Genomic DNA, 12,839 nt, shown 5'->3' with positions numbered 1-12,839 from the left:
AACTTAGAGTAAATAAATTTATGGAAACATACAACCTCCCAAGATAGAGCCAGAAAGAAATAGAGTACCTGAACAAACCAATAATGGGTAGCATGATTGAGTCAGTAGTTAAAAATGTCTTGACAAAGAAAAGCTTAGGACTAGAAAAATGCACAGCCAAATTCTACCAAATGTATTCGAATAATAATCCTCTTGAAACTCTTCCCAAAAATGAAATTCTTCCTAAGTCACTCTGAAGTCAGATTCACCCTGATACCAGCATTAGGCAAGGACACAACAAAGAAAACTATTATTGTATTATTATTTATTATATTATTATTAAAAACAGACAAATGGGACTAAAAAGCTTTGGCACAGCAAAAAATAATAATAATAATAATCAACAGGGTAAATAGGCAACCTAAAGAATAAATGAACATATTTGCAAACTATGTGCCAAAATTAAACTAATATTCAGAATTTACAAGTAACTCAAACAACTCAAAAATATCATAATAATAAAGAATCCCATTGAAAAATGGGCAAATAACATTAGTAAGCATTTTTCAATAAAGACATGCAAATAGCCAACACACATATGACAAAAATGCTCAATCTCAACTATAAATAGAACTACCATTTGATTTAAAAGTCTCTTCATTGGGTATCTACTCAAAGAAAAATAGTTTATTATAAGAAAATGATACCTATACTTGAATGTTTATTGCATGCTCACAATAGCAAACCACATATATAAGAAAAGCTTAATATTCAAAATATACAGGAAATTCAAAGCAAAGGCAAGTATAACAATAAAAACCCAACAGAAAAATGGTCAAAAGATTCAAAAAATATTTTGCCAGCAAATACATGCACATGACCAATAGGTATATAAAAAAAGTGGTCAATATCACCTACTAACAGTTAACCACAAATGAAAACAATAATGAGCTATCACTTAGTTAGGATTGCTAATATTAAGAACAGAAAATAGAGAAATAAGTAACCTCTGTCAATGATGTTCCTGAGATTTCTGAAACAAATCTTAATATCACCACTGCTCTCACACATTTCAGACATGATGGGAAAACTTAAGAAATAATCTAACATGCAGTTCCTCAAAAATACTCAGAGATATTTTTATATTCCCCCGAAGCAATGGAAGAGCAGGTATATCATGCAGTACATTATAAGCCATAAAGATGAGTTTAGTTCTCACAGTACTCTCAAAGGAAAATCACTAAATAGGAAGTAGAGTCTTTAGAAATAATTTAAGGGTATGGGACAAAAATGCTCCTACTTGAGAGCTAGAGAAAAAAAATGGCTTTTTAGGAAATCTTTCCACTGAAGCAGAGCATCCCATACCACATTTTAAGGTCTGGCATTCTTTTTGAACTTTGAACGTCTCGTCTGTGTTATCTGCTTCATTCATGCTTACCTACCTGAGTATTTGACTACTGTCTCATGACTCTTCACATTCCAGGGCTCTCTTATTTGCTCAAGGCAGGAGATCAGATCAGGGTTAGAGACAGCAAGGCCTGTTTTGTTAGAAAAAAGTAATATGACTTGCTGGGATTCTCCAGCTAGCAACCTAGTACCATGTTCAGTAGAGAAAATATTATGAAAGCTTCTACATATTTAATTTCAAAATACTGTTTTCTGATAGAACCTTTAGAATATTTAGAACATATTTTACATTTCTGCGTCCATAGCTCTGCTATCCAATACTATTGAATTTAAAATTGGTCCTGGATATTGGATTTTAATATTTGGGCAACAACATTTATTGCCATTGAATTTCTAGAGATGGGGGTGAAACCCCATCTCTACTAAATATACAAAAATTTGCTGGGCGTGGTGGTGCACATTTGTAGTCCTAGCTACTCAGAAGGCTGAGGCAGGATAATCGCTTGAACCTGGGAGGTGGAGGTTGCAGTGAGCCAAGATCAAGCCACTGCACTCCACCCTGGGAGACAGAGCAAGACTCCATTCCCCTCACCTTCCCCCCCCAAAAAACACCAAAGTATACAGGCAACAAAGAGCATGATGAATGTAATTGGACATCACATTTCAATACTAACACTGAATGGAAATGGCCTAAGTGCTCCACTTAAAAGACACAGAACTGCAAAATGGATAAGAAATCACCAACTATCTGCTGTCTTCAGGAGACTCACTTAAAATAAGGACTCAAATGAAGTGTAAAGATGGAAAAAGGCATTTCATGCAAATGAACACCAAAAGCAAGCAAGGGTAGCTATTCTTATATCAGACAAAACAAATTTTAAAGCAACAGTGGTTAAAAGAGACAAAGAGGGACACTATACAATCGTAAGTGGCCTGATCCAACAGGGAAATATCACAATCCTAAACATAAATGCACCTAACACTGGAGCTCCAAAATTTATAAAACAATTACTAATAGACCTAAGAAATGAGATAGACATCAATACCGTAAGAGTGAGGGACTTCAATACTCCACTGACAGCACTAGACAGGTCATTAAGACAGAAAGTAAACAAAGAAACAATGGATTAAACTATACCCTGGAACACATGAACTTAACAGATATATACAAAACATTTAATCCTACAACCGCAGAACACACATTCTATTCAACAGCGCATGGAACTTTTTCCAAGATAGATCATATGGTAGGCCATAAAATGAGCCTCAATAAATTTAAGAAAATTGAAATTACATCAAGCACTCTCTCAGAGCACAGTGGAATAAAACTGGAAATCAACTCCCAAAGGAACTTTCAAAACCATGCAAATACATGGAAAATAAATAACCTGCTCCTGAATGAGCATTGGGTCAAAAACAAAACCAATATGGAACATAAAAATTCTTCAAACTGAATGACAATAATGACACAACTGATCAAAACCTCTGGGATACAGCTAAAGTGGTAAGAGGAAAGTTCATATCCCTAAATGCCTACATCAAAAAGTCTGAAAGAGCACAAACAGACAATCTAAGGTCCACCTCAAGGAACTAGAGAAACAAGAACAAACCAAATCCAAACCCAGCAGAAAAAAGGAAATAACAATGATCAGAACAGAACTAATTGAAATTAAAAGAAAAAAATAAAAAAGGTAAATGAAACAAAGAGCTGCTCCTTAGAAAAGATAAATAAAATTGATAGGCCATTAGCAAGATTAACCAAGAAAAGAAGAGAGAAAATCCAAATAACCTCACTGAGAAATGAAACAGGAGATATAACTGACACCACTGAAACGCAAAAAATTATTCAAGGCTACTATGAACACCTTTACACACATAAACTAGAAAACTTAGAAGAGGTGGATAAATTCCTGGAAAAATACAACCCTCCTAGCTTAAATCGGGAAGAATTAGATACCCTGAACAGACCAATAAAAAAGAGTGAAATTAAAATGGTAATTTAAAAATCACCAAGAAAAAAAAGTCCAGGACCAGATAGATTCACAGAATTCTACCAGATATTCAAAGAATTGGTACCAATCCTTTTGACACTGTTCCACAAGATAGGGAAAGAAGGAACCCTCCCTAATTCATTCTGTGAAGCCAGCATCACCCATCTACCAAAACCAGGAAAAGACAAAACCAGAAAAGAAAACTACAGATTAATATCCTTGATAAACATCGATGCTAAAATTCTTAAAAAATACTAGCTAACCAAATCCAACAACATGTCAAAAAGAATCCACCATAATCAAGTGGGTTGCATACCAGGGATGCAGGGATGGTTTAACACACACACATCAACAAATGTGATACACCACATAAATAGAATTCAAAACAAAAATCACATGATTATTTCAATAGATGCAGAAAAACCATTGACAAAATCCAGCATCCCTTTATGATTAAAACTCTCAGCAAAGTTGGCATACAGGGGTCACAACTTCAAAGCTATCTATGACAAACCCACAGCCAACATAATAGTGAATGGGGAAAAGTTGAAAGCATTCCCTCTGAGAACAGAAAAAAGAAAGGATGACCATTCTCAACACTCCACTTCAACATAGTTCTGGATTCCTACCTAGAGCAGTAAGACAAGAAATAAAGGGCATCCAAATCAGTAAACAGGAAGTCAAACTGTACCTGTTTGCTGATGATATGATCATTTACCTTGAAAACCCTGAGGACTCCTCCAGAAATCTCCTAGAACTGATAGAAGAATTCAGCAGTTTCTGGATACAAGATTAACGTACACAAATCAGTAGTTCTTTCATTTACCAACAGCAACCAAATGGAGAAATAATCAGGAACTCAACCCCTTTTACAATAGCTGAACAAAAATAAAATACTTAGGAACATATCTAATGAAGGAGTCAAAAGAACTCTACAAGGAAAACTACAAAACACTGCTGAAAGATATCATAGATGACACAAACAAATAGAAACACATCCCATGCTCATGGATGGGTAGAATCAAATTTGTGAAAATGACCACACTGCCTAAAGCAATCTACAAATTCAACAGAATCCCCATCAAAATACCACCGTCATTCTTTACAGAGTTAGAAAAAACAATTCTAAAATTCATATAAAGCCCACATAGCCAAAGCAAGACTAAGCAAAACGAACAAATCTCGAGGCACCACACTACCTGATTTCAAACTATAAGGCTGTAGTCACCAAAACAGCATGGTACTGGTATAAAAATAGGCACATAGACCAAAAGAAGAGAGGACCCAGAAATAAACACAAATACTTACAGCCAACTGATCTTCAACAAAGCAAACAAAAACATAATGTGGGGAAAGGACACCCTTTTCAACAAATGGTGCTGGGATAACTGGCTAGCCACATGTAGGAGAATGAAACTGGATCCTCATTTCTCAACTTATATAAAAATCAACTCAAGATGAATTAAGGACTTAAACCTAAGACCTGAAACTATAAAAACTTTGCAAGATAACATTGGAAAAACCCTTCTAGGCATTGGCTAGGCAAAAATTTCATGACCAAAAACCCAAAAAGCAAATGCAGTAAAAACAAAGATAAATAGCTGGGACCTAATTAAACTAAAGAGGTTTTGCATGGCAAATGAAACAGTCAGTGGAGTAAACAGAGACCCCACAGAGTGGGAGAAAATATTCACAATCTATACATCTGCCAAAGGACTAATATCAAGAATCTACAGTGAACTCAAACGAATCAGTCAGAAAAAAAAAAAAAAAATCCCATCAAAAAGTAGGCAAAAGACATGAATAGACAATTCTCAAAAGAAGATATACAAATGGCTAACATTTAAAAAGTTCAACATCACTAATGATAAGGGAAATGCAAATCAAAACCACAATGCCATACCACCTTATTCCTGCAAGAATGGCCATAATCAAAATATCAAAAAACTGTAGATGTTGGCGTGGATACAGTGATCAGGGAACACTTCTACACTTCTAGCGGAAATCTAAACTAGTACAGCCACCATGGAAAAAAGTGGGGAGATTCCTTAATGAACTAAAAGTAGAACTACCATTTGATCCAGCAATCTCACCACTGGGTATCTACCCACAGGAAAAGAAGTCATTATTTGAAATACAGACCAATGGAACAGAGAACCCAGAAATAAACACAAATACTGATTATTTGAAAAAGATACTTGAACATCCATATTTCTAGCAGCACAATTCACAATTTCAAACTCGTGGAAAAAACCAAAATGCCCATCAGTCAACAAGTAGATAAAGAAACTATGACATATACATATATGTTGGAATACTACTCGGCCACAAAAAGAAATTAACAGCATTTGCAATGACCTGGATGATATTGGAGATTATTACTCTAAGTGAAGTAACTGAGGAATGGAAAACCAAACATCGTATGTTCTTGCTGATATGTGGGAGGTAAGCTATGAGGATGCAAAGGCATAAGAATGATAAAATAGACTTTAGAGACTTGGGGGGAAGAGTGGGAAGGGGGAGGGATAAAAGACAACATATATGGTGCAGTGTATACTGCTTAGGTGATGGGTCCATCAGGTTCTCACAAATCACCACTAAAGAATTTACTCATCTAACCAAATACCACCTGTACCCCAATAAATGGAACAATGAAATTTAAAAAAAAATCATTCTTATACTTACAGACCAGCTCACATAATGAATATTTCATAAACTATTACACACAGGCCGGGCACGATGGCTCACACCTGTAATCCCAGCATTTTGGGAGGCTGATGTGGGTGGATCACCTTAGGTCAGAAGTTTGAGACCAGCCTGACCAATATTGTGAAACCCTGTCTCTACTAAAAATACAAAAATTAGCTGGGCGTGGTGGCAGGCACCTGTAATCCCAGCTACTTGGGAGGCTGAGGCAGGGGAACTGCTTGAACCTGAAAGGCAGAGGTTGCAATCAGCCAACATCACACCATTGCACTCCAGTCTGGGCAACAGAGCAAGACTCCAGCTCAAAAAAAAAAAAAAAGGAAAAAAAGGAAAAAAAAAACTATTAAACAAACAAAAAAAATTATGGTTCTAACATGAGTAACAGTCAAGTTAAAACAGAGAATTTGCATGGGGAGATTCTGAAGCATAAGTCAAAAGGTTATACAGTAATAAATTTAATACAAAACAGAGAGCATAGATTTACTTTATTTTTGAGAATTTGTTTTTTTCTAGTAAATTAGACACCTTCTTAAAATGATTTATTTTGTTCAAATATTACTTTTTTTGGCTAAAAATAGTTTCAAACTTACACTAACACAAACATAGTCCATAATTTATTTACACCTAAGATTTATCTTTAGACTAATAGATCTGTATATTTAATTCCATGTAAATCAATACTAAGAGTCCATATGTGCTTGCAGCCAGAGGCCACATGTTCAAAGAAAAATATATTAAAATTTTTAAAAATATTTATTCAGGACTCAGAAATGTATGGATTTTACTTATGTTTGTATATAATTTTCATTATGACCATAAAAATGATCCTGTACTCAATAACAATTTAATTGTACATTTAAAAATAACTAAAACTGAAGAAGTGAATTGCTTGTAATATAAAGAATAAATGCTAGAGGTAATGGATATCTCATTTCCTCTAATGTGATTATTATATATCACATGCCTGTATCAAAATATGCCATATATGGCATAAGCATATACACATATTACATATCCACAAAAATTAAGAAAAATAAATTTAAATGTAAAAATAAGAATAAAATTTAACCTATAGGAACAATATTTTTAACTTATTGGCAACTTAAAGCCACTGGCAAAAAGATTACTAGAGATGTCAGTCCATTATCTTACCAAACAGTGTATTTTTACCATCTTTTACCTACACCATTGAGTAAGGTGGAACAGGTTAAAGTTTAGTGGCATAAGGCTTCAATGAATTCACAATAGTATTCAACATGTTAAAAATGCTGAATTGAAAAGTTAAGTTCACACATAATTTAAAAATATACTGTATATTATTCCATAAAAGTATAGTAACATACTACTAACTTAATGTTAACTAAAGGATGCTTTTCTTTCATAATAATGCATAAAAATATTACTCTGAACACCTACCTCATGCATCACTCAACATTATAACTCAAAGAGCCTCTCTACTTAAATTTTCATCATTTTAACGTCCTTACCTTTCTATAGAAAAAGTCATAAATGCCTACCTAATAAAAAAGAATCTCTCATATCTTTAATGCAGCTACAATTAGTCACATGTTTTCACATGTGAATACACCAGGAAAGATGAAACAGCATGAAGTAATTTAAGAGTTTAACTCCATTATTCGCTTTTTTTAAATTCTGTATTTTCAAAAAAAGTTATACTTTGATTGTAATTATAAATCTCCAAAAAATGTTCTACTTCTTTTAAAGTTATATACAAATGTTTACACGAACTTTAGTTTGTATTATTTCCTATACTCAGCACTGATTTAGTGTAATGTCTAAAGTTTGAGTGCCCTAGATATTTCAACTGTGACTTATTATCTGATATTTACATAGACTTAATTTTGGATTGAACATCTTTCATATTTAATGCATCTGCAAAAATATATTTTAGTATGAACACTTTGGTGTTTTATAATTTGTAGTTTTTGAAAAAATGTTTTTCCAAATTCATTACATTTGCAGGGTTTTCTTCAATATAAACTCCCTGATGTTGAACAAAATTTTAATAACTGCCTCAGGGTTTTCCTCTAGTACAAAATGTGTACAATACGATCTGTGAGACAAGTAAATGTATTACAACCCTCTTCATATTTGTAATGCTTTTTCAAAATAAATACTCGTGCACTTTAAAGACATATTTCCTGATCTTTTGATGGTAATTAGATTTTCAATGCTTTTATTCAGTATGAACTCTGATTTTGAGTAAGATGTGAGCAGGTATTAATGGATTTTGTCTATATTTGTACATTTGTTCTCAAATATAAATGCTTACCAGTGCAATAAGCTGTGAGTATTGGTTAGAAGCTTGGCCACATCGTTCACATTGGTAGTTTTTTCCAGTACAAATAATCTTACGTACAATGAAGTATAACAATCATTTAAAGGCTTTGTCACATTCTTCACTTTTCTAGGATTTGTCAGCAGCATGATTTTGTTTAGAAAAGTTTTAGATGCTGTCAAAAGCATTGGCACATCTTTCAGATTTGTAGAGTTTCTCTTCAGTATGAATAATCTTATATCTGTTAAGAATTGAGGACTTTTTTAGGCCTTCCATATTATTCACACTTGTAAGATTTCTCTCCAATATGAGTTATCTTATCTGTAGTAAGATATGAGGACTGGTTAAAGGCTTTGCCAATTTTTTTCCCATTTGTAGGGTTGCTGTCCAGCATGAATTTTCTTATGTTTAGTTAGGGCTGAGGACCAGAAAAGCACTTTGCCACATTCTTCACATTTGTAGAGTTTTACTCCAGTATGAATTACCTTATGTTTAATAAAGGTTGAAGACAGGTTAAAAGATTTCCCACATTCCATGGGAAACCTGCCCCTGTGATTCAGTTAGCTCCCACTGGGTCTCTCCCACAACACGTGGGGATTCAAGATGAGATTTGGGTGGGGTTATAGCCAAACTGTATCACCAGCCTTACCCCTGGGCAAAAGCAGCAGCAGTCTGCCTGGCTGGATTCAAATGATTGAGACTTCTATAGTCTATGCCTCCAGATCTCTCCCTCACCCATGCTATGGTGTCTGAAATTCCACCATTAGAGAGTCATTTCTTGGGCTCTGTTAAAGGGACCAGGCTCTTTATAAAGCAAATGCCCCTGAGCAGCTGGCTCTGACATTGATTTATCAGGTATCTTCTCTTCCCTGCCAGAAGGAAGGAAGCTAAGGTGCAGGTAGGGCATACTGTGTGCCCAGGCACTGTGCCAGATGCTTTGGATACTTGGAGTCATGGAATTCTCACAGTAACCCTGTGAGAGAGGGAGTCTTTTCCTCACATTGCAGAAGAAGGAAACAGGGCTCAAAGAGATCCAAGAAATATCCCTGAGATCATATGGCTCCTAGTGGAGTCAGGATCCAAACCCGGTGTGTCTGATTCCTTAGCCCTTGGGGGTCCAGAGGCTGCTGAACAAGACAGGAGGTGGAGAGGAGAGAAAGCCACAGGAATACCACTGTACACCCTTCTTGATTCTAGAAAGACTGTATGAAAATTCTGAACAGTGAACAGAACAAACAATAAAGGTGCAATGGAAAAAAAAAAGATTTCCCACATTCTTCAGACTTGCAGGGTTTCTTTCCAGTTTGAATTCTCTTATGGTTACTCAGGATTGAAGACTGCTTAAAGGCTTTGCCACATTTTTCACATTTGTAGGGTTTCTCTTCAGTATGAATTATTTTATGTTTAGTAAGAGATGAGGAACATTTAAAGGCTTTGTCACATTCCTCACATTTGTAAGGTTTCTCTCCAGTGTGCATCCTCTTATGTCTACTTAGGGGTGTGAACCATATGCTTTGCCACATTCTTCACATTTGTAGGGTTTATTTCCAGTATGAATTATGTGTAGTAAGATTTGAGAATCGATTAAAAGCTTTCCCACATTCTTCACACTTGTAAGGTTTCTCTCCACTGTGAATTATCTAATGTTTAATAAGATTTGAGGATTAAAAGCTTTTTCACATTCTTCACATTTGTAGGGTTTCTTTCCAGTGTGCATCCTCTTATGTTTAGCATTGAGAACCATATAAATGCTTTGCCACATTCTTCACATTTGTAGAGTTTCTCTCCAGTGTGCATCCTCTTATGTTTAGCATTGAGGACCATATAAATGCTTTGCCACATTCTTCACATTTGTAGGGTTTCTCTCTAGTATGAATTCTCTCATGTTCAGTAAGGGTTGAGGACCATATAAATGCTTTGCCACATTCTTCACATTTGTAGGGTTTCTCTCTAGTATGAATTCTCTCATGTTCAGTAAGGGTTGAGAAACATATAAATGCTTTGCCACATTCTTCACCCTTTTTAAGGTTTCTCTCAAGTATGAATCCTCTTATGCTTAAAAAGGGTTGAGGACCAGATAAATGATTTGCCACATTGATCACACTTGTAAGGTTTCTCTCCAGTATGAATTATCTTATGCGTACTAAGATTTGAGGATCGATTAAAAGCTTTGCCACATTCTTCACACTTGTAAGGTTTCTCTCCAGTATGAATTATCTTATGTGTACTAAGATTTGAGGATTGATTAAAAGCTTTGCCACATTCTTCACATTTGTAGGGTTTCTCTCCAGTGTGAATCCTCTTATGTTTAGATAGGGTTGAGGACAATATAAATGCTTTGCCACATTCTTCACATTTGTAGGGTTTCTCTCCAGTATGAATTATCTTATGTGCAGTAAGGGTTGAGGATTGGCTAAAAGCTTTGCCACATTCTTCACATTTGTAAGGTTTCTCTCCAGTGTGCAACCTCTTATGTGTAATTAGGGCTGAGGATCGGCTAAATGCTTTACCACATTCTTCACATTTGTAGGGTTTCTCTCTAGTATGAATTTTCTTATGTTCAGTAAGGTTTGAGGACCATATAAATGCTTTGCCACATTCTTCACACTTGTAAGGTTTCTCTCCAGTATGAATTATCTTATGCTTAGTAAGATTTGAGGATCGATGAAAAGCTTTGCCACATTCTTCACATTTGTAGGGTTTCTCTCCAGGGTGAATCCTCTTATGTTTAGTTAGGGTTGAGGGCCATATAAATGCTTTGCCACATTCTTCACATTTGTAGGGTTTCTCTCCAGTATGAATTATCCTATGTGTAGTAAGGTGTCCGAATTGGCTAAAAGCTTTGGCACATTCTTCACATTTGTAGGGTTTCTCTCCAGTGTGCAGCCTCTTATGTCTAGTTAGGGTTGAGGACCATACAAATGCTTTGCCACATTGTTCACATTTGTAGGGTTTCTCTCCAATGTGCATCCTCTTATGTATGGTTAGTGCTGAGGGTTGACTAAATGCTTTGCCACATTCTTCACATTTGCAGGGTTTCTCTCCAGTGTGTAGCCTCTTATGTATGGTTAGCGTTGAGGATTGGCTAAATGCTTTGCCACATTCTTCACACTTGTAAGGTTTCTCTCCAGTATGAGTTATCTTATGTGTAGTATAATTTGAGGATTGATTAAAAGCTTTGCCATATTCTTCACATTTGTAGGGCTTTTCTTCAGTATGAGTTTTCTTATGATTAGTAAGGGTTGAGGACCAATTAAAGGTTTTTCCACATTCTTTACATTTGTAGGACTTCTCTGTTGTATATATGCTTTTATGCTGGGTTTTGTGTGAAAGCATGCAAAATGATTTGACACAATTTTTACATTTGAAAGGTTTCTTTCTAGTACGTCTTATCTTATGTCTGTTTAAATTTATAAATTTATAAAAGACTTTCAAATATTTACCACATTGAGATGCTTTGCCCTGGGTAGTTGTGAAACACTGGTTAAGTCCATTATAACCTTCTTTGTGTACCTTACACTCATCCACACTTTTACAACCTTTTCTTAACTGTAAATTCTCATGTCCATATTTTTCAAATCTTCTTAGTATTACTTTTTGAAAAGAATCTTCCATGCCCTGCTCTGGCCAAATGTCTTGAGGAAAATGAGGACATATACCTAAAAAAAAATTTAAAAAATTTACTCCACTTACTATACTGACATAAATATAGTTTAAAAATCTTACCTATAAAATTATACAACCTACATAAACAAGATGGTTTTGCAAAATACCACAAACCCTAATTCTTTCATAGACATTTAAATGTAACAAAAACATACAAACCAAAATACATCGGTGGGAAATTTATAAATCAGTTAAGTATGTGCAGTGTTCCAGAAGAGCACAATGCAAAAAACCACATAGAAGAAAAAGAAAAGTCTAAATTTACCCAACACAGCTTTTCCTGCTTCCCACTATAACATAGTGCCTTTAGAAGTAAATTGTAAACTCTTGATTTCTGTTTTAAAAGAAAGGTAAAATACTGGCACATTCATTATCATTTCTGGCTTTTAGGGGCTTTTTTCTGACACTGTTTTCTGTCTCTCATGACATAAAGTGCTGACAGACATGGTGGTATACTTTGGAATGAGAGTTTGAGTGTGCTGAGACAAAAGAAAAATGTTCCAGCAGCAGCCAGACTGCAGTGCCACAGAAAAGGAACAGGTGTAGCAAGTGATTACCGACTCCTACAAAGTAATATGAATAAATTCTCTTAATTAAAAACTAAACACAAAATTTCAGACAATACACGTCCTAAGAATATGTTTGAAAAACTGCCATAAAGACGAGCCAAGAAAATTGTTTTCAGACTATGCCAGCACAAAGCTACATTATAAAAATTTTGACAGGTAGATTTTTTTAATGTAAAAAACTGAAAGCTTATAATATATACAAAATATGGCAGTATCATATCA

At 34.9% G+C, this 12,839-nt stretch overlaps 1 protein-coding gene across 1 annotated transcript in view; it reads right to left on the bottom strand.

Moving 5' to 3' along the window:
* Positions 1-1,523: 1,523 nt before the first annotated feature.
* Positions 1,524-12,839, bottom strand: part of LOC100455737 (zinc finger protein 726) — a 28,605-nt gene continuing 17,289 nt past the window's right edge. The window contains 7 exon segments of the mRNA XM_009253096.4: positions 1,524-9,886; positions 9,889-9,941; positions 9,943-10,045; positions 10,048-10,110; positions 10,113-10,208; positions 10,211-10,406; positions 10,408-12,041. Coding sequence (XP_009251371.4) covers positions 9,576-9,886; positions 9,889-9,941; positions 9,943-10,045; positions 10,048-10,110; positions 10,113-10,208; positions 10,211-10,406; positions 10,408-12,041 — 2,456 coding nt within the window. The 3' untranslated portion in view covers positions 1,524-9,575.

The sequence above is a fragment of the Pongo abelii genome, chromosome 20 (assembly GCF_028885655.2).
Source record: "Pongo abelii isolate AG06213 chromosome 20, NHGRI_mPonAbe1-v2.0_pri, whole genome shotgun sequence".
Lineage (NCBI taxonomy): Eukaryota > Metazoa > Chordata > Mammalia > Primates > Hominidae > Pongo > Pongo abelii.
This window is presented reverse-complemented; position numbering and strand designations above follow the sequence as displayed.